A 21884-nucleotide genomic window follows, 5' to 3' on the forward strand; every position below is an offset into this window, starting at 1 on the left:
TTATCTTTGGGTGCCTGAGTGGCTCAGTCATTAAGGGTCTGCCTTTGGCCTGGGTCATGATCCCAGCGTCCTTGGATCAAGCCCTTCATTGAGCCGGGCATCGAGCCCAGCGTCGAGCCCCGAGTCAAGCACCAAGTCTTTATCTTTGGGCGCCTGAGTGGCTCAGTCGTTAAGGGTCTGCCTTTGGCTTGGGTCATGATTCCAGCGTCCTTCGATCAAGCTCTGTATTGAGCCGGGCATCGAGTACAGCGTCGAGCCCCGAGTCAAGCACCAAGTCTTGATCTTTGGGTGCCTGAGTGGCTCAGTCGTTAAGGGTCTGCCTTTGGCTTGGGTCATGATCCCATCGTCCTTGGATCAAGCCCTGTATTGAGCCGGGCATCGAGCCCTGTATCGAGCCCCGAGTCAAGCACCAAGTCTTTATCTTTGGGTGCATGAGTGGCTCAGTCGTTAAGGGTCTGCCTTTGGTTGGGTCATGATCCCAGCGTCCTTGGATCAAGCCCTGTATTGAGCCGGGCATCGAGCCCAGTGTCGAGCCCCGAGTCAAGCACCAAGTCTTTATCTTTGGGTGCCTGATTGGCTCAGTCGTTAAGGGTCTGCCTATGGCCTGGGTCATGATCCCAGCGTCCTTGGATCAAGCCCTGTATTGAGCCGGGCATCGAGCCCAGTGTCGAGCCCCGAGTCAAGCACCAAGTCTTGATCTTTGGGTGCCTGAGTGGCTCAGTCGTTAAGGGTCTGCCTTTGGCCTGGGTCATGATCCCAGCGTCCTTGGATCAAGCCCTGTATTGAGCCGGGCATCGAGACCAGCGTCGAGCTCCGAGTCAAGCACCAAGTCTTTATCCTTGGGTGCCTGAGTGGCTCAGTCTTTAAGGGTCTGCCTTTGGCTTGGTCATGATCCCAGCGTCCTTGGATCAAGCTCTGTATTGAGCCGGGCATCGAGTCCAGCGTCGAGCCCCGAGTCAGGCACCAAGTCTTGATCTTTGGGTGCCTGAGTGGCTCAGTCGTTAAGGGTCTGCCTTTGGCTTGGGTCATGATCCCAGTGTCCATGGATCAAGCCCTGTATTGAGCCGGGCATCGAGCCCAGCGTCGAGCCCCGAGTCAAGCACCAAGTCTTTATCTTTGGGTGCCTGAGTAGCTCAGTCATTAAGGGTCTGCCTTTGGTCTGGGTCATGATCCCAGCGTCCTTGGATCAAGCCCTGTATTGAGCCGGGCATCGAGCCCTGCATCGAGCCCTGAGTCAAGCACCAAGTCTTTATCTATGGGTGCCTGAGTGGCTCAGTCGTTAAGGGTCTGCCTTTGGCTTGGGTCATGATCCCAGCGTCCTTGGATCAAGCCCTGTATTGAGCCGGGCATCGAGCCCAGCGTCGAGCCCCGAGTCAAGCACCAAGTCTTTATCTTTGGGTATGTGAGTGGCTCAGTGGTTAAGGATCTGCCTTTTTCCTGGGTCATGATCCCAGCGTCCTTGGATCAAGCCCTGTATTGAGCCGGGCATCGAGTCCAGCGTCGAGCCCCGAGTCAGGCACCAAGTCTTGATCTTTGGGTGCCTGAGTGGCTCAGTCGTTAAGGGTCTGCCTTTGGCTTGGGTCATGATCCCAGCGTCCATGGACAAAGCCCTGTATTGAGCCGGGCATCGAGCCCAGCGTCGAGCCCCGAGTCAAGCACCAAGTCTTTATCTTTGGGTGCCTGAGTAGCTCAGTCATTAAGGGTCTGCCTTTGGTCTGGGTCATGATCCCAGCGTCCTTGTATCAAGCCCTGTATTGAGCCGGGCATCGAGCCCTGCATCGAGCCCTGAGTCAAGCACCAAGTCTTTATCTTTGGGTGCCTGAGTGGCTCAGTCGTTAAGGGTCTGCCTTTGGCTTGGGTCATGATCCCAGCGTCCTTGGATCAAGCCCTGTATTGAGCCGGGCATCGAGCCCAGCGTCGAGCCGCGAGTCAAGAACCAAGTCTTTATCTTTGGGTGCGTGAGTGGCTCAGTGGTTAAGGATCTGCCTTTGGCCTGGGTCATGATCCCAGCGTCCTTGGATCAAGACCTGTATTGAGCTGGGCATCGAGCCCAGCGTCGAGCCCCAAGTCAGGCACCAAGTCTTTATCTTTGGGTGCCTGAGTGGCTCAGTCATTAAGGGTCTGTCTTTGGCCTGGGTCATGATCCCAGCGTCCTTGGATCAAGCCCTTCATTGAGCCGGGCATCGAGCCCAGCGTCGAGCCCCGAGTCAAGCACCAAGTCTTTATCTTTGGGTGCCTGAGTGGCTCAGTCGTTAAGGGTCTGCCTTTGGCTTGGGTCATGATTCCAGCGACCTTCGATCAAGCTCTGTATTGAGCCGGGCATCGAGCCCAGCGTCGAGCCCCGAGTTAAGCACCAAGTCTTTATCTTTGGGTGCCTGAGTGGCTCAGTCGTTAAGGGTCGGCCTTTGGCTTGGGTCATGATCCCAGCGTCCTTGGATCAAGTCCTGTATTGAGCCGGGCATCGAGCCCTGCATCGAGCCCCGAGTCAAGCACCAAGTCTTTATCTTTGGGTGCCTGAGTGGCTCAGTCGTTAAGGGTCTGCCTTTGGTTGGGTCATGATCCCAGCGTCCTTGGATCAAGCCCTGTATTGAGCTGGGCATTGAGCCCAGCGTCGAGCTCCGAATCAAGCACCAAGTCTTTATCTTTGGGTGCCTGAGTGCTCAGTCGTTAAGGGTCTGCCTTTGGCTTGGGGCATGATCCCAGCATCCTTGAATCAAGCCCTGTATTGAGCCGGGCATCGAGCCCAGCGTCGAGCCCCGAGTCAAGCACCAAGTCTTTATCTTTGGGTGTCTGAGTGGCTCAGTCGTTAAGGGTCTGCCTTTGGCTTGGGGCATGATCCCAGCGTCCTTGGATCAAGCCCTGTATTGAGCCGGGCATCGAGCCCAGCGTCGAGCCCCCGAGTCAAGCACCAAGTCTTTATCTTTGGGTGCCTGAGTGGCTCAGTCGTTAAGGGTTTGCCTTTGGCTTGGGTCATGATCCCAGCGTCCTTGGATCAGGCCCTGTATTGAGCCAGGCATCGAGCCCAGCGTCGAGCCCCCCGAGTCAAGCACCAAGTCTTTATCTTTGGGTGCCTGAGTGGCTCAGTCGTTAAGGGACTGCCTTTGGCCTGGGTCATGATCCCAGCGTCCTTGGATCAAGCCCTGTATTGAGCCGGGCATCGAGCCCTGCATCGAGCCCCGAGTCAAGCACCAAGTCTTTATCTTTGGGTGTCTGAGTGGCTCAGTCGTTAAGGGTCTGCCTTTGACCTGGGTCATGATCCCAGCGTCCTTGGATCAAGCCCTGTATTGAGCCGGGCATCGAGCCCAGCGACGAGCTCCGAATCAAGCACCAAGTCTTTATCTTTGGGTGCCTGAGTGCTCAGTCTTTAAGGGTCTGCCTTTGGCTTGGGGCATGATCCCCCCGTCCTTGGATCAAGCCCTGTATTGAGCCGGGCATCGAGCCCAGCGTCGAGCCCCGAGTCAAGCACCAAGTCTTTATCTTTGGGTGTCTGAGTGGCTCAGTCGTTAAGGGTCTGCCTTTGACCTGGGTCATGATCCCAGCGTCCTTGGATCAAGCCCTGTATTGAGCCGGGCCTCGAGCCCAGCGTCGAGCCCCCGAGTCAAGCACCAAGTCTTTATCTTTGGGTGCCTGAGTGGCTCAGTCGTTAAGGGTCTGCCTTTGGTTGGGTCATGATCCCAGCGTCCTTGGATCAATCCCTGTATTGAGCTGGGCATCGAGCCCAGCGTCGAGCTCCGAATCAAGCACCAAGTCTTTATCTTTGGGTGCCTGAGTGCTCAGTCGTTAAGGGTCTGCCTTTGGCTTGGGGCATGATCCCAGCGTCCTTGGATCAAGCCCTGTATTGAGCCGGGCATCGAGCCCAGCGTCGAGCCCCGAGTCAAGCACCAAGTCTTTATCTTTGGGTGTCTGAGTGGCTAAGTCGTTAAGGGTCTGCCTTTGACCTGGGTCATGATCCCAGCGTCCTTGGATCAAGCCCTGTATTGAGCCGGGCATCGAGCCCAGCGTCGAGCCCCCGAGTCAAGCACCAAGTTTTTATCTTTGGGTGTCCGAGTGGCTCAGTCGTTAAGGGTCTGCCTTAGACCTGGGTCATGATCCCAGCGTCCTTGGATCAAGCCCTGTATTGAGCCGGGCATCGAGCCCAGCGTCGAGCCCCGAGTCAAGCACCAAGTCTTTATCTTTGGGTGCCTGAGTGGCTCAGTCATTAAGGGTCTGCCTTTGGCTTGGGTAATGATCCCAGGGTCCTTGGATCAAGCTCTGTCCTGAGCCGGGCATCGAGCCCAGCGTCGAGCCCCTAGTCAAGCTCCAAGTCTTTATCTTTGGGTGCGTGAGTGGCTCAGTGGTTAAGGATATGCCTTTGGCCTGGGTCATGATCCCAGCGTCCTTGGATCAAGACCTGTATTGAGCTGGGCATCGAGCCCAGCGTCGAGCCCCAAGTCAGGCACCAAGTCTTTATCTTTGGGTGCCTGAGTGGCTCAGTCATTAAGGGTCTGTCTTTGGCCTGGGTCATGATCCCAGCGTCCTTGGATCAAGCCCTTCATTGAGCCGGGCATCGAGCCCAGCGTCGAGCCCCGAGTCAAGCACCAAGTCTTTATCTTTGGGTGCCTGAGTGGCTCAGTCGTTAAGGGTCTGCCTTTGGCTTGGGTCATGATTCCAGCGACCTTCGATCAAGCTCTGTATTGAGCCGGGCATCGAGCCCAGCGTCGAGCCCCGAGTTAAGCACCAAGTCTTTATCTTTGGGTGCCTGAGTGGCTCAGTCGTTAAGGGTCGGCCTTTGGCTTGTGTCATGATCCCAGCGTCCTTGGATCTAGTCCTGTATTGAGCCGGGCATCGAGCCCTGCATCGAGCCCCGAGTCAAGCACCAAGTCTTTATCTTTGGGTGCCTGAGTGGCTCAGTCGTTAAGGGTCTGCCTTTGGTTGGGTCATGATCCCAGCGTCCTTGGATCAAGCCCTGTATTGAGCTGGGCATTGAGCCCAGCGTCGAACTCCGAATCAAGCACCAAGTCTTTATCTTTGGGTGCCTGAGTGCTCAGTCGTTAAGGGTCTGCCTTTGGCTTGGGGCATGATCCCAGCATCCTTGGATCAAGCCCTGTATTGAGCCGGGCATCGAGCCCAGCGTCGAGCCCCGAGTCAAGCACCAAGTCTTTATCTTTGGGTGTCTGAGTGGCTCAGTCGTTAAGGGTCTGCCTTTGGCTTGGGGCATGATCCCAGCGTCCTTGGATCAAGCCCTGTATTGAGCCGGGCATCGAGCCCAGCGTCGAGCCCCCGAGTCAAGCACCAAGTCTTTATCTTTGGGTGCCTGAGTGGCTCAGTCGTTAAGGGTTTGCCTTTGGCTTGGGTCATGATCCCAGCGTCCTTGGATCAGGCCCTGTATTGAGCCAGGCATCGAGCCCAGCGTCGAGCCCCCCGAGTCAAGCACCAAGTCTTTATCTTTGGGGGCCTGAGTGGCTCAGTCGTTAAGGGACTGCCTTTGGCCTGGGTCATGATCCCAGCGTCCTTGGATCAAGCCCTGTATTGAGCCGGGCATCGAGCCCTGCATCGAGCCCCGAGTCAAGCACCAAGTCTTTATCTTTGGGTGTCTGAGTGGCTCAGTCTTTAAGGGTCTGCCTTTGACCTGGGTCATGATCCCAGCGTCCTTGGATCAAGCCCTGTATTGAGCCGGGCATCGAGCCCAGCGACGAGCTCCGAATCAAGCACCAAGTCTTTATCTTTGGGTGCCTGAGTGCTCAGTCTTTAAGGGTCTGCCTTTGGCTTGGGGCATGATCCCAGCGTCCTTGGATCAAGCCCTGTATTGAGCCGGGCATCGAGCCCAGCGTCGAGCCCCGAGTCAAGCACCAAGTCTTTATCTTTGGGTGTCTGAGTGGCTCAGTCGTTAAGGGTCTGCCTTTGACCTGGGTCATGATCCCAGCGTCCTTGGATCAAGCCCTGTATTGAGCCGGGCCTCGAGCCCAGCGTCGAGCCCCCGAGTCAAGCACCAAGTCTTTATCTTTGGGTGCCTGAGTGGCTCAGTCGTTAAGGGTCTGCCTTTGGTTGGGTCATGATCCCAGCGTCCTTGGATCAATCCCTGTATTGAGCTGGGCATCGAGCCCAGCGTCGAGCTCCGAATCAAGCACCAAGTCTTTATCTTTGGGTGCCTGAGTGCTCAGTCGTTAAGGGTCTGCCTTTGGCTTGGGGCATGATCCCAGCGTCCTTGGATCAAGCCCTGTATTGAGCCGGGCATCGAGCCCAGCGTCGAGCCCCGAGTCAAGCACCAAGTCTTTATCTTTGGGTGCCTGAGTGGTTACTTCGTTAAGGGTCTGCCTTTGACCAGGGTCATGATCCCAGCGTCCTTGGATCAAGCCCTGTATTGAGCCGGGCATCGAGCCCAGCGTCGAGCCCCCGAGTCAAGCACCAAGTCTTTATCTTTGGGTGTCCGAGTGGCTCAGTCGTTAAGGGTCTGCCTTAGACCTGGGTCATGATCCCAGCGTCCTTGGATCAAGCCCTGTATTGAGCCGGGCATCGAGCCCAGCGTCGAGCCCCGAGTCAAGCACCAAGTCTTTATCTTTGGGTGCCTGAGTGGCTCAGTCATTAAGGGTCTGCCTTTGGCTTGGGTAATGATCCCAGGGTCCTTGGATCAAAATCTGTCCTGAGCCGGGCATCGAGCCCAGCGTCGAGCCCCTAGTCAAGCTCCAAGTCTTTATCTTTGGGTGCCTGATTGGCTCAGTCGTTAAGGGTCTGCCTTTGGCCTGGGTCATGATCCCAGCGTCCTTGGATCAAGCCCTGTATTGAGCCGGGCATCGAGCCCAGCGTCGAGCCCCCAGTCAAGCACCAGGTCTTTATCTTTGGGTGCGTGAGTGGCTCAGTCGTTAAGGGTCTGCCTTTGGCTTGGGTCATGATCCCAGCGTCCTTGGATCAAGCCCTGTATTGAGCCGGGCATCGAGCCCAGTGTCGAGCCCCGAGTCAAGCACCAAGTCTTGATCTTTGGGTGCCTGAGTGGCTCAATCGTTAAGGGTCTGCCTTTGGCCTGGGTCATGATCCCAGCGTCCTTCGATCAAGCCCTGTATTGAGCCGGGCATCGAGCCCAGTGTCGAGCTCCGAGTCAAGCACCAAGTCTTTATCCTTGGGTGCCTGAGTGGCTCAGTCTTTAAGGGTCTGCCTTTGGCTTGGTCATGATCCCAGCGTCCTTGGATCAAGACCTGTATTGAGCCGGACATCGAGCCCAGCGTCGAGGCCCGAGTCAAGCACCAAGTCTTTATCTTTTGGTGCCTGAGTGGCTCAGTCGTTAAGGGTCTGCCTTTGGCTTGGGTCATGATCCCAGCGTCCTTGGATCAAGCCCTGTATTGAGCCGGGCACCGAGCCCAGCATCAAGCCCCGAGTCAAGCACAAAGTCTTTATCTTTGGGTGCCTGAGTGGCTCAGTCGTTAAGGGTCTGCCTTTGGCTTGGGTCATGATCCCAGCGTCCTTGGATCAGGCCCTGTATTGAGCCGGGCATCGAGCCCAGCGTCGAGCCCCGACTCAAGCACCAAGTCTTTATCTTTGGGTGCCTGAGTGCTTAGTCGTTAAGGGTCTGCCTTTGGCTTGGGGCATGATCCCAGCGTCCTTGGATCAGGCCCTGTATTGAGCCGGGCATCGAGCCCAGCGTCGAGCCCCGAGTCAAGCACCAAGTCTTGATCTTTGGGTGCCTGAGTGGCTCAGTCATTAAGGGTCTGCCTTTGGCCTGGGTCATGATCCCAGCGTCCTTGGATCAAGCCCTTCATTGAGCCGGGCATCGAGCCCAGCGTCGAGCCCCGAGTCAAGCACCAAGTCTTTATCTTTGGGTGCCTGAGTGGCTCAGTCGTTAAGGGTCTGCCTTTGGCTTGGGTCATGATCCCAGCGTCCTTGGATCAAGCCCTGTATTGAGCTGGGCATCGAGCCCAGCGTCGAGCTCCGAATCAAGCACCAAGTCTTTATCTTTGGGTGCCTGAGTGCTCAGTCGTTAAGGGTCTGCCTTTGGCTTGGGGCATGATCCCAGCGTCCTTGGATCAAGCCCTGTATTGAGCCGGGCATCGAGCCCAGCGTCGAGCCCCCGAGTCAAGCACCAAGTCTTTATCTTTGGGTGTCCGAGTGGCTCAGTCGTTAAGGGTCTGCCTTAGACCTGGGTCATGATCCCAGCGTCCTTGGTTCAAGAACTGTATTGAGCCGGGCATCGAGCCCAGCGTCGAGCCCCGAGTCAAGCACCAAGTCTTTATCTTTGGGTGCCTGAGTGGCTCAGTCGTTAAGGGTCTGCCTTTGGCTTGGGTCATGATCCCAGCGTCCTTGGATCAAGCCCTGTATTGAGCCGGGCATCGAGCCCTGCATCGAGCCCCGAGTCAAGCACCAAGTCTTTATCTTTGGGTGCCTGATTGGCTCAGTCGTTAAGGGTCTGCCTATGGCCTGGGTCATGATCCCAGCGTCCTTGGATCAAGCCCTGTATTGAGCCGGGCATCGAGCCCAGCGTCGAGCCCCGAGTCAAGCACCAAGTCTTTATCTTTGGGTGCCTGAGTGCTTAGTCGTTAAGGGTCTGCCTATGGCTTGGGGCATGATCCCAGCGTCCTTGGATCAGGCCCTGTATTGAGCCGGGCATCGAGCCCAGCGTCGAGCCCCGAGTCAAGCACAAAGTCTTTATCTTTGGGTGCCTGAGTGGCTCAGTCGTTAAGGGTCTGCCTTTGGCTTGGGTCATGATCCCAGCGTCCTTGGATCAAGCCCTGTATTGAGCCGGGCATCGAGCCCAGCGTCGAGCTCCGAGTCAAGCACCAAGTCTTTATCCTTGGGTGCCTGAGTGGCTCAGTCTTTAAGGGTCTGCCTTTGGCTTGGTCATGATCCCAGCGTCCTTGGATCAAGACCTGTATTGAGCCGGACATCGAGCCCAGCGTCGAGGCCCGAGTCAAGCACCAAGTCTTTATCTTTTGGTGCCTGAGTGGCTCAGTCGTTAAGGGTTTGCCTTTGGCTTGGGTCATGATCCCAGCGTCCTTGGATCAAGCCCTGTATTGAGCCGGGCACCGAGCCCAGCATCAAGCCCCGAGTCAAGCACAAAGTCTTTATCTTTGGGTGCCTGAGTGGCTCAGTCGTTAAGGGTCTACCTTTGGCTTGGGTTATGATCCCAGCGTCCTTGGATCAAGCCCTCTATTGAGCCGGGCATCGAGCCCAGCGTCGAGCCCAGAGTCAAGCACCAAGTCTTGATCTTTGGGTGCCTGAGTGGCTCAGTCGTTAAGGGTCTGCCTTTGGCTTGGGTCATGATCCCAGTGTCCTTGGATCAAGCTCTGTATTGAGCCTGGCATAGAGCCCAGCGTCGAGCTCCGAGTCAAGCACCAAGTCTTTATCTTTGGGTGCCTGAGTGGGTCAGTCGTTAAGGGTCTTCCTTTGGCCTGGGTCATGATCCCAGCGTCCTTGGATCAAGCCCTTCATTGAGCCGGGCATCGAGCCCAGCGTGGAGCCCCGAGTCAAGCACCAAGTCTTTATCTTTGGGTGCCTGAGTGCTCCGTCGTTAAGGGTCTGCCTTTGGCTTGGGTCATGATCCCAGCGTCCTTCGATCAAGCTCTGTATTGAGCCGGGCATCGAGTCCAGCGTCGAGCCCCGAGTCAGGCACCAAGTCTTGATCTTTGGGTGCCTGAGTGGCTCAGTCGTTAAGGGTCTGCCTTTGGCTTGGGTCATGATCCCAGTGTCTTTGGATCAAGCCCTGTATTGAGCCAGGCATCGAGCCCAGCGTCGAGCCCCGAGTCAAGCACCAAGTCTTTATCTTTGGGTGCCTGAGTGGCTCAGTCGTTAAGGGTCTGCCTTTGGTTGGGTCATGATCCCAGCGTCCTTGGATCAAGCCCTGTTTTGAGCTGGGCATCGAGCCCAGCGTCGAGCTCCGAATCAAGCACCAAGTCTTTATCTTTGGGTGCCTGAGTGCTCAGTCGTTAAGGGTCTGCCTTTAGCTTGGGGCATGATCCCAGCGTCCTTGGATCAAGCCCTGTATTGAGCCGGGCATCGAGCCCAGCGTCGAGCCCCGAGTCAAGCACCAAGTCTTTATCTTTGGGTGTCTGAGTGGCTCAGTCGTTAAGGGTCTGCCTTTGACCTGGGTCATGATCCCAGCGTCCTTGGATCAAGCCCTGTATTGAGCCGGGCATCGAGCCCAGCGTCGAGCCCCCGAGTCAAGCACCAAGTCTTTATCTTTGGGTGCCTGAGTGGCTCAGTCGTTAAGGGACTGCCTTTGGCTTGGGTCATGATCCCAATGTCCTTGGATCAAGCTCTGTATTGAGCCGGGCATCGAGCCCAGCGTCGAGCCCCGAGTCAAGCACCAAGTCTTGATCTTTGGGTGCCTGAGTGGCTCAGTCGTTAAGGGTCTGCCTTTGGTTGGGTCATGATCCCAGCGTCCTTGGATCAATCCCTGTATTGAGCTGGGCATCGAGCCCAGCGTCGAGCTCCGAATCAAGCACCAAGTCTTTATCTTTGGGTGCCTGAGTGCTCAGTCGTTAAGGGTCTGCCTTTGGCTTGGGGCATGATCCCAGCGTCCTTGGATCAAGCCCTGTATTGAGCCGGGCATCGAGCTCAGTGTCGAGCCCCGAGTCAAGCACCAAGTGTTTATCTTTGGGTGTCTGAGTGGCTCAGTCGTTAAGGGTCTGCCTTTGACCTGGGTCATGATCCCAGCGTCCTTGGATCAAACCCTGTATTGAGCCGGGCCTCGAGCCCAGCGTCGAGCCCCCGAGTCAAGCACCAAGTCTTGATCTTTGGGTGCCTGAGTGGCTCAGTCGTTAAGGGTCTGCCTTTGGTTGGGTCATGATCCCAGCGTCCTTGGATCAATCCCTGTATTGAGCTGGGCATCGAGCCCAGCGTCGAGCTCCGAATCAAGCACCAAGTCTTTATCTTTGGGTGCCTGAGTGCTCAGTCGTTAAGGGTCTGCCTTTGGCTTGGGGCATGATCCCAGCGTCCTTGGATCAAGCCCTGTATTGAGCCGGGCATCGAGCTCAGTGTCGAGCCCCGAGTCAAGCACCAAGTCTTTATCTTTGGGTGTCTGAGTGGCTCAGTCGTTAAGGGTCTGCCTTTGACCTGGGTCATGATCCCAGCGTCCTTGGATCAAGCCCTGTATTGAGCCGGGCCTCGAGCCCAGCGTCGAGCCCCCGAGTCAAGCACCAAGTCTTTATCTTTGGGTGCCTGAGTGGCTCAGTCGTTAAGGGTCTGCCTTTGGCTTGGGTCATGATCCCAGCGTCCTTGGATCAAGCTCTGTATTGAGCCGGGCATCGAGCCCAGCATCGAGCCCCGAGTCAAGCACCAAGTCTTGATCTTTGGGTGCCTGAGTGGCTCAGTCGTTAAGGGTCTGCCTTGGCTTGGGTCATGATCCCAGTGTCCTTGGATCAAGCCCTGTATTGAGCCGGGCATCGAGCCCAGCGTCGAGCCCCGAGTCAAGCACCAAGTCAGGCTCCCCGCCCATCGGGAAACCTGCTTCTCCCTCTACCATTTGCCCTGCTTGTGTTCTCTTTCTCTGTCAAATAAGTAAATAAAAATCTTTTTTAAATAAAATCTTTTTCTCTTAAAAAGTATTTTATTTATCTATTTAAGAGAGAGAGAGCCCAAGCAGGTGTAGGGGCAAAGGGAGAGGAAGAAACAGACTCTCTGCTGAGTAGGGAGTCCATGGTGGGGCTCAATCCCAGAACCCTGGGATCATGACCTGAGTTGTAGGTAGACATTTAACTGAACCACCTATGTGCCCCTAAAGTCTTTTTTGATACATTTAGCAACATACTGCTTTAAAAAATAGATCATACTTACATGAATTGTTCTGTGACTTTATTTTGTTTACTATTATATCATGGACATCTTTCCTTATCAGTATACATAAATCTGCCTTACCACTCTTAAGGGCAGCATAGTATACTATATATGAATATACATACTCCTATCACTTACAAAAATCTAGCTATCACTTTATTGTTTCTTTTCTCCCTTTCCTTACTGGATTGACTTAATTTCCTTTTTAGCTTTTTTTCAACTATTCGTGGTTGCAAACTTCTACACACTAAATTCTATTATTGGTTACCTTTCAGTTTTGTTAACTTATACAAATGACTTAACAAACACATTCTTGTAAAAAAGATATATAGAAGGGGCACCTGGGTGGCTCAGTGGATTAAAGCCTCTGCCTTCAGCTCAGGTCCTGACCCCCGGGTCCTGGGATCGAGCCCTGCGTTGGGCTCTCTGCTCAGCGGCAAGCCTGCTTCCCCCCCTCTCACTCTGCCTGCCTCTCTGCCTACTTGTGATCTCTCTCTGTCAAATAAATAAATAATTTTAAAAAGATATATAGAAGAATATACAATAAAAAGTCCCTTCATTGTTAGGTTTGGTGCATAGCATTTCTCAGCATTTATGTACATATATTTGTACATATACAAATATGGAGCTTTGGTATTTTTTAATGGTAACATTACTGTACATTTGGCTCTACAATTTGCTTTTTAAACTTAATATACTTCGGAGATCTTTCCATGACAGTACCTAGAAATCTCACTCTCTCTAAGGGCTGCAAACTGGGGCGTCTGGGTGGCTCAGTGGGTTAAAGCCTCTGCGTTCGGTTCAGGTCATGGTCCCAGGGTCCTGGGATCGAGCCCCACATCGGGCTCTCTGCTCAGCAGGGAGCCTGCTCCCCCCACCCCCAGCCTGCCTCTCTGCCTGCTTGTGATCTCTATGTGTCAAATAAATAAATAAAATCTTAAAAAAAAATAAGGGCTGCAAACTATTTCATAGTAAAGACATACCATGCTTATTTAACCAATTTCTTATTTTTGAGGTTATTTCCAGTTTTTTTTTCAACTACAAATATGCAGCAACGAACATCCTGTAATATAAATCTTTATGCACGTGGAAAAGTATTTCTGCGGATATATTTGAAGTAGAACCAAGGGAAATTTTGATAGATTGCCATCTTACTTTTCAGAAATGTAGTACATACACTCTCACCTTCAAAATGACTGCTGATTGCCCACATCATCAGCAACACTAAATATTATCAAACTTCCAGGTTTTTTGCCAAAATAAACATGAATTCATTCTCACTGTAAAACAACCATGACAAAGCAGAAATGCTCTCTTTACCACCATCCTCTCTCCAGAAATTTATTTCCACCTTGCTATTAATTTTTCATATGAATGGTTTCATTGTGCTTGATTTTCTTTTTTTTCCTTTTTTTAAGTTGGGCTCCATGTGGAGCACAAGGCAGGGCAGTAACTCAGGAGCTTGAGATCAAGACTTGAGCTGAGATCAAGAGTCAGAGGCTTAACTGATCAAGAGTCAGAGGCTTAACTGACTGAGCCACCCAGGTGTCCCAGTTCTTTTTTTTTTTTTTTTAATTAAGTAAGCTCTATGCCCAAAGTGGGACTGGAACTCACTACCTGAGATCAAGAGCTTCGTGCTCTACGGACTGAACTAGCCAGCCACCCCTTCCTAGATGTATTCTTAACAATTATTTGTATTTAACTCTGTATTTCACTTTTACTAGTTCATTTACTCACCATTATCTTCTGAGATGGCTGCATCATCATTCGCATTCCCCAATTCTGAGGATTGTGACATAGTCGGTCTGTGAAAGGCTACATTAAAAAACAGAATTCATGTTTACAGCAGTCCACTCCCATATCTGATCAGTTTTCTGGATTAATTGACACTGGCTTCTCAATCAATTGCATCCTATTTGTTTCATAACTTCAAGAAAATCCTACAATTTTGGCCAGCTAGTCACACCCTTACCTGTTATCCCTTATGGTTACAGCTCTAATATTTAGTGTTCTAATTTAATTTAGTGCTAACTTAGGGGGAAACACAATTATTCAGGCTAACATCTTAAATTGGAAATCCGCCATGCCCTCTTAAATTACTATGGCTGGTGCTCCCCCATTCACTGCCCACCCCCCCTCCCACCCGCGGGCGGCTTCAAAGCCAACAGACTCCCATCAGGGTGTCCTCCTGCTATTTCGGAGAGTCTCATTAATCTCACTGCAATCCGAACCAGGTCTCTATCTTCTATATGGGCCTCTTCATCGGGCTACAGAGCCACGGTTGTTGGGGTCCCCGCCCCATCGCTGTCACCACCTTGCTGAGAATTTTCTCTCAGCGGGTAACCATGGCTCTAACATGCTTTTCCTTAACTTCTCCATGTCGCCAGTGAGTAAAGGCTGTAACTTCTATAGCAACATACCTCCTTTAAATGTTGCGGAATACCGAAAAGAAGTACAGCATAATAACTTAAAATTGCCAAAGGCGAGCCTTGGCTTTCGGGTCTCTTGGCTCGAAGACAGGATCTCAAGCCAGTAAGCTCCTAAAGGATACCCTCTCTGCTTTCCACCATCTCTGAGGGGCTGTTTAACTCACCGTCCCAGGACCAAGAGAATTTGCTCTGGCTACCGCCGTTCCATCTATTATTATTGGAACCCGCCAGCTTGGAATATGTAGGACAATTGGTCACTAGAAGCTGTTGGTCAAGCTAGCAACTGGTGGGCTTTCTTCTAAGTTCTGCCCACCCAACCTGGAGTTCCGGTGTATTTAACGGTTTTCAGGGAGGCTCATCCTTGATTGACAGCGGATCTGACCAATCCCTTCAGGGAAAACCCCACTCACGTAACAGGGGCCTAGTTGGCGCCAAAAGCGAAACCAGAAAACTCGCTCTTGTCTGATAACTGATGCGTATGTCAACCGATTGAGCCACCCAGGCCGCCCGCTGATTTTGACACATTTCTTAAAGTCCCGAGTTTCTCTGTCTTTAAAAATACCACTCAGGGAACATCAGCAGATGAGCCAAGGTTGTTCTGTGCAAAACCTACAGTGACTGAAATCTTGACTCTCCGCTGGGTCGTCTCTGACAGCACCTCAGGGGTGGGGTGGGGGGAAGGGGCGTCAAGCTCCTCAGGTGGTCTCCCCTGAGGCGCGAGGGGTGGGGCAAGTGGGTAAGGATGGGAGCCTCATTTCAAACCGGCAAGGGTGGACGCCTAGACTCCCCACTCTGCTCATTGCTGACGTGGGTGAGGGTGAAGCCATAGGTTTTTTTTCCGTGACATTTGGATAGAGGAGATCTATCTAAAAATTTCTATCTTGCCGGGTTACGCCTTTCCTGGTCCTTTGTCTAGAAAAACCAAAGCCAGCCCGCCTTAGCCAGCCTCGGGCTCTTGATCTTGGGGTTGTGGGTTGGAGCCCCAGATTGGGTGTGGAGATTACTTAAAAATGAAGTTTTAAGGGGCACTTGGGTGGTTCAGTGGGTTAAGCCGCTGCCTTCGGCTCAGGTCATGATCTTAGGGTCCTGGGATCGAGTCCCGCATCGGGCTCTCTGCTCAGCGGGGAGCCTGCTTCCCTCTCTTTCTCTCTCTGCCTGCCTCTCTGTCTACTGTGATCTCTGTCAAATAAATAAATAAAATCTTTAAAAAAATGAAGTTTTAAAAAGAAGAAAAGAAAAAATCCAGAATTTTGTGGGGGCTTTATTTGTCTCTGCTGGTTGTTGTTTCACATACATCTTTCTCTACTCTTGTGAATGGAATAGGTTTTTTCCTATTTCTATTTTTGTTATTGTTAAAATAAAGCTATTGGAATATAATAATAGAATGCTAATTATAAAATCTAGGTGGTGTGTATATTGGTACTCAAATTCTTTAAACTTTTCTGTACATTTGAAAATGTTTATAATAAATGATGGAAAATAAAACAAGAGGGAGTTGTTTTATAATACTTCAAAAAAAAAAAAAAGAAAAAGAAAAAAACAAAAGCTATGGGATCCGGTATATTTATCTTACATACCACTTATATTAGTTAGGATTCTTGTTTGCAAGTGACAGAAACCCAAGTTGAATAAGCTTGAGGAAAATGGAGTTTATTGGCTTCTGTATCTGGGAAGGACAGGACAGATCTCAGACACACCAGGTTCCAGAGACTCAAATGGCCAGATTCTCAGTCATCTCTCCATCTCTCTTCTCTGCCTCTCTCTTCTGTGTATTGCCTCATTCTCTAAGACTCTTTCATGTTGTAGAGACATGGAAGCCAACTGCTTTGGGGTCACATCCTTACAATTTAATATCCAAAGAAAAGAGAAAGCTAGTTCTTTACCCTCTGATTTAGATTATGACAAGGAAGGTCTTGTACCTCTGGCCTGGGACACATGCCTACACCCTTGGAGCTGCCACTGTGTCTAGCACACTTTGATATTATGATTAACCCATCCTGGGTTAGGTACACAGCCATGTGTGTGGAGGGTGAATGGGGCAAGGTACTATCATTACCTGTCCCACCAGGACTATACCGAAAGGACAGTGAAGGAGGAAGAGCTCTCTAAAGAAAGAGGAGTGCTATTACTAGAATCGGAAGAAAGAATGCTGGGCAAGCCAAAACAACAGATGTCCACTCTACAGACTTCTTAGTTTTAATAGTTTTTAAATTGCATTTCTTGGATTCTCAATGTATATAACCTTATCATCTGTAAATAATTATTCTTCTTCTCTTTATTCCTTTTCGATTTATACAACTTGTTTCATTTTCTCGGTTTATTACATTTTAGAATCTTCAAAACACCATACAGGACATCTGTACCTTATTCCTGAATCTGATGGGAGATAACTTGGTCATGATGCTTACACATGGCTATTTGATACTCTTTCCTATGTTTAGAAAGTTCTCTTCTATTCTATTGTACTTAGAATTTTTTTTTAAATGTACTTAGAATTTTTAACAAGACTTTATTTCTGTATTTGACAGAGAGATCATAAGAAGGGAGGAGGGGCAGAAGGAGAGGGAGAAGCAGACTCTCTGCTGACATGGGCTCAATCCCGGGACCCCAGAATCATGACCTGAGCCAAAGGCAGATGCTTAACTGACTGAGCCACCCATGCACCCCCTGTATTTAGAATTTTTATAAGGAATAGGGTGGCTCAGTGGGTTAAAGACTCTGCCTTGGGCTCAGGTCATGATCCCAGGGTCCTGGGATCGAGCCCCACATCGGGCTCTCTGCTCTGCAGGGAGCCTGCTTCCTCCTCCTCCTCTCTCTCTCTCTGCCTACTTGTGATCTCTGTCTGTCAAATAAATAAATAAAATCTTTATAAAAAAGAATTTTTATAAGGAATAGCTTCTGATTTTTATCTAATACCTTCTGGCCATCCATTGACAGACAAGACTACATAAAATAATGTTTTTTTGGTAAGAAGCAAAATACAGAAATCACCTGAAAACAGTAAGGGGGAAAAAACTGGAATGTAGACTCCACCTTCCATGAAACTAAGAGATAAGTGTTACATGAAAGCATAACTTGTGAAAATGGGAAGTAGGTTGACAGGTTAACTGAATGATGCTAGCTAGCACTAGCAGAAGCACTCGCAGCGTAGTACGGACTGTTCTAAGTGCTGCACATACGTTACTCCTGCAAAGAGGTTTATTATTTGTAGAAACTGAACCAGAGAGAGATCTGGATGCTCATGATAGAGCTGGTTCTTCTTGTGAAAGTTACCCAGGTTGGATAAGTGGGTAGGTTGTGGGGGCAGGCGAGGGAGGTGGCCCTCTAGCATGGTCATTAGAAGCCTTGTCCCTAGTTCCTGGGGATGACTCCTGGAGAGGCCTAGTGGTGGTGGTTGATGGTCTCTGAGGGCTGTTAGTGGCATTTGTGTTAAAGACCTCTCCTCCTGATGCTGAGGGTGGATCTGTCTCCAGAAAGAGGGCCTAGTCTTTAAAACCAGAGCTCCCCCAGCTGCTGGAGGCATGATCTCTGGCTACTCCCCAATGTAGGATTTGCAAGGGCTTAGGGAAGTAAAAAACCCGTCTCTTGGAGCAGAGGGTGGTGGGGAGCAGAGGTTGCTGGCACAAGAGGCCTACTTGAGCTTGAACTTGACCTCTCAGCCCTGTGGGGGTGGGTGGAATTGGGAGAAGCCCCAGAGGGTGGAGGCTTTTTGTCTCTGGGCGATGTAATTGACATTAGCTGAGGCTACCATTTGCTGTACGCGGTTCTGCAGGATATGTCCTGCCCAGGGTGCATATTTGAAGGTACATGTTGGAGGAGGGTGAGAGGAGCCTGTAGTCTGAGAGGAGCCTGTAGTCTGCCAGCCTTGTGCCCTCATGCAGGAATGCCCCTATCAGCAGAGAAGGGCAAGCTTTTTTACAATTGGCCTATCCAAAGGGGTGCCACTTTCTTTTCTTTTCTTTTTTTTTTTTTTTTAAGATTTTATTTATTTTATTTGACAGAGAGAGAGACCACAAGTAGGCAGAGAGGCAGGTAGAGAGACAGAGGGGGAAGCGGGCTCCCTGCTGAGCAGAGAGCCCGATGCGGGGCTCGATCCCAGGACACTGAGATCATGACCTGAGCCGAAGGCAGCGGCTTAATCCACTAAGCCACCCAGGCGCCCCGGGGGCGCCACCTTCTAATTAATTTATCCTGAGGGGGCACGTATGTGTGTGTGTGTGTGTGCGCGCGCAATTTTTCTACTCTGAGGGTTCTGACTACTAGCGGCCAGCTTGGCTCTCTCAGAAGCACTGATATGCAGATACTAGGTTTCTAAATCCTAATGGGCCTTAATTAGTAGTCCTGAGTAATCAGAAGCCTGGGCTGCAAGAGGCCATTTCCCCTTGTCTCCCAGAGCAAGTCCTAGCCACTCTCCTTGCCTCAGGCAAATTGACGTAAGAAAATTACTTTGGTCAGATTAGACTAAGAGGGCAGCCACAGGCACTGGTAACTTCATCCCTATCTTCTCTGCCCCAAATCTTTTAAAAGGACCGAGAGTGGTGTAATTAAAGGAAAGTGTACCATCTACAGTTCAGAAATTGTGAAGAATCCCTTGAGGATAGAAATCAGATGTAGTCATATTGATGAGAGGAGGAGGAGCCCTGTCTCAAACATGCAAGAAAAAACTGCTGGAGCAAATGCAGAGAAAATCAAATCTCAGAATGAATAGAAAAAGCGGTGGGAGGGGGGTGGTCCCTCCAGTCAATTAAGGAGTTGCATTCAGAAAAGAAGGATCAGCTCGGCCCCTCTGTGACCAGCCCTGCCCCTGCATCCCTCCACTCATTCCAAAGCAAAAACCTAAATTTTCACGCTGAAGGGAGCTACGTGCTTCCCAAACTTGGCTTCTGTGAGTATAGGATTCTAGAAAGAAAAAAAAAAAAAAAAAAAAAAAAAAAAACAGAGCAGACCTTGGTATGTATAATCTAGACTTTCACAAAATATACAGAGAGAGAGAGAAAGAGAAAGAAGCTCCTCTGGCCAGGAGAGAAATACCCTCAAGTCCTGCGGGGATCCAGGGGGAACAGACAGACTTTCTATCACCTCAATACTCACCCACTTTAAGGTGAAGCCTCCGGGGGTGCCTGGGTGGCTCAGTCCGTTAAGCGTCTGCCTCTGGCTCAGGTCATGATCCCAGGGTCCTGGGATTGAGCCCCACATTGGGCCCCACATTGGGCTCCCTGCTTGGGCAGGGAGCCTGCTTCTGCCACTCTCCCTGCTTGTGTGCTCTCTCTCTCTCTGGGTCAAATAAATACATAAATAAAATCTTTTTTAAAAAAATGACACTGATGAGATAGATATTGGCAGGCTGCGCAGGGCCTCAGAGGCTGTGCTAATGATTTGTGTCTTTATTCTAAGCACAGTAGGGATTATTGAAAAGATTAAAAGTGAAAAAGACTATTCTGTCTGTAAAAGGCATTAGATGAGGGGCAAACATCAAAGTAGGGAGCTCAATTAGAAAGCTACAACTACATTTCTGGTGAGAAAAGAAGATACCGTAGTGGTAGGGGAGAGTGGTAGACATCGAGAGAGAAGAGAGCTTTAAGGGATGCTTAACAGGTGGGATGTCTGGATGGCTCAGTTGGCTAATCATTTGCCTTTGGCTCAGGTCATGATCCCAGGAGGGATCAAGTCCCACGTGGGGCTCCTTGTTCAGTGGGGAGCCTGCTGCTCCCCCTGCTCATGCTTTGGCTTTCTCTCTCTGACAAATACATGAATAAAATATTTTTTTTAAATAAAGAAAAGAAAAATCCGTAATTGGTAACATTGGTAGCACTCTATGGTCTAAATACATTTTTAAAAAAGATGCTTAGTGGGCAAAATTGATAGGGCTTCAGGATGGGTTGTGCATGAAAATAAGAGAAAGGGAGAACATGGCAAAGATGACTCCCTGGTGTCTGGCTTTTGCAAAGGGATAGATGATGGTGCCATTCACTGAGATAGGGAACACTGCAAGAGGACCAGATTATTGTTTTTGGCTTTTAAGGGGAAGAGGAAGAGAAGAGTTCGGTTTTGAATATGTTGAATTTGAGGTGCTTTTGAGACATACAAGAGGAGATGTATAGTAAGCACTTGGATAAAAATGTTTGGAGCACAGAGAAAAGCTGGAGATATGAATTTATGAGATATATGAACAGCTGGTGATTGAAGTCCCGGATTTGGATGAGAATTTATTTTTATTTTTTAAATTATTTTATTTATTTATTTGTTTAACACACAAAGAGAGTATAAGCAGAGGGAGTGGTAGACAGAGAGGGTCAAGCAGGCTCAATCCCAGGACCCCAAGATTATGACCTGAGCCCAAGGCAGCTCTTTAACCAACTGAGTCAGCCAGGTGCCCCTTAATTATTCTTGGTGCGGGTGCAGAGGGAGAAGGAAAGAAGCAGGCTGCATACTGCACGCAGAGCTGGACTCAGGGCTTGATCCCACAACCCTTGAGATCACGACCTGATCCAAAACCAAGAGTCGGATGCCCAACCGTCCGAACCATCCAGGTAAGGTTTTAAAGTTTCTAAACTTTAATGTTTTTATTTTTGTTTTTTTTTTAAAGATTTTATTTATTTATTTGACAGACAGATCACAAGTAGGCAGAGAGGCAGGCAGAGAGAGAGGGGGAAGCTGGCTCTGCGCTGAGCAGAGAGCCCCATGCGGGGCTCGACTCCAGGACCCTGGGATCATGACCTGAGCTGAAGGCAGAGGCTTTAACCCACTGAGCCACCCAGGTGCCCCTAAACTTTAATGTTTTTAAATTGAAAGATTTTTAATCTCACCCTGGATGAGATTTTAAAGTGAGAAGAGGGGCTAAACTAAGTTGAATGTTAGCATTTAGTGGTTGAAAAAAGGAGGATAAGGAGGAACCAAAGAGGTAGAAAAGCAGGGAGAGTGGTGTGTCAGATAAACCAAGGAAAGGGAATATTTCAAAAAAAGGGAATGGCCGTGTGGAGATGCCTCAAAAAATAAAAAATAGAACTATCGTATGATCCAGTCAATTCCATTTCTGGGTATTTACCCAAAGAAAAAACAAACACACCAATTTGAAGAGATATATGCACTCTATGTTCATTGAAGTATTATTTTTAAAAAAGATTTATTAATCTCTACACCTAACATGGGGCTCGAATCCACAACATAGAGAGCAAGAGCTGTGTGCTCCACTGGTGGAGCCAGCCAGGTGCCCCCACTGGGGCATTATTTACAACAGCCAAGATATGGGAATGACCTAAGTGGTGTCCACTGATAGATGAAAGGATAAGGAAAACGTCACACACACACACACACACACACGGATAATACTCAGCCATAAAAAAGAATGAGATCTTGCCATTTGGGACAGCATGAAGGGACCCAGAGGATATTAAGGTGAGTGAAATAAATTAGACAGAGAAAGGCAAACACCATATGATTTCACTTCTTTGTGGGTCCTAAAACACAAAACAAGACAGAAGCAGAATCATGGATACAGGAAACTGTTGGTTACCAGAGAGGGGCAAGGTTGGATGATGGGCGAAATAGGGGAAGGGGATTAAGAGCTATAAACTTCCAGTTATAAAATAAATAAGTCATAGGGATGTAAATTATAGGATAGAGAATATAGTCAATAATATTAAAATAACTTTGTATGGTGACAGTAACTAGACTTAATGTGGGGATTGTTTCATGATGTATAAAAATATAGACTCA

General features: G+C 50.1%; 1 protein-coding gene across 1 annotated transcript in view; it reads right to left on the bottom strand.

Moving 5' to 3' along the window:
• CUL4B (cullin 4B) overlaps nt 1-13552 on the bottom strand; it is a 109085-nt gene extending 95533 nt beyond the window's left edge. The window contains exon 1 of the mRNA XM_059158537.1: nt 13477-13552. Within this exon, the coding sequence (XP_059014520.1) occupies nt 13477-13537 (61 nt within the window). The 5' untranslated portion in view covers nt 13538-13552. The remainder of the gene's footprint in view (nt 1-13476) is intronic.
• Between the last annotated feature and the right edge of the window lie 8332 nt (nt 13553-21884).

The sequence above is a fragment of the Mustela lutreola genome, chromosome X (assembly GCF_030435805.1).
Source record: "Mustela lutreola isolate mMusLut2 chromosome X, mMusLut2.pri, whole genome shotgun sequence".
Lineage (NCBI taxonomy): Eukaryota > Metazoa > Chordata > Mammalia > Carnivora > Mustelidae > Mustela > Mustela lutreola.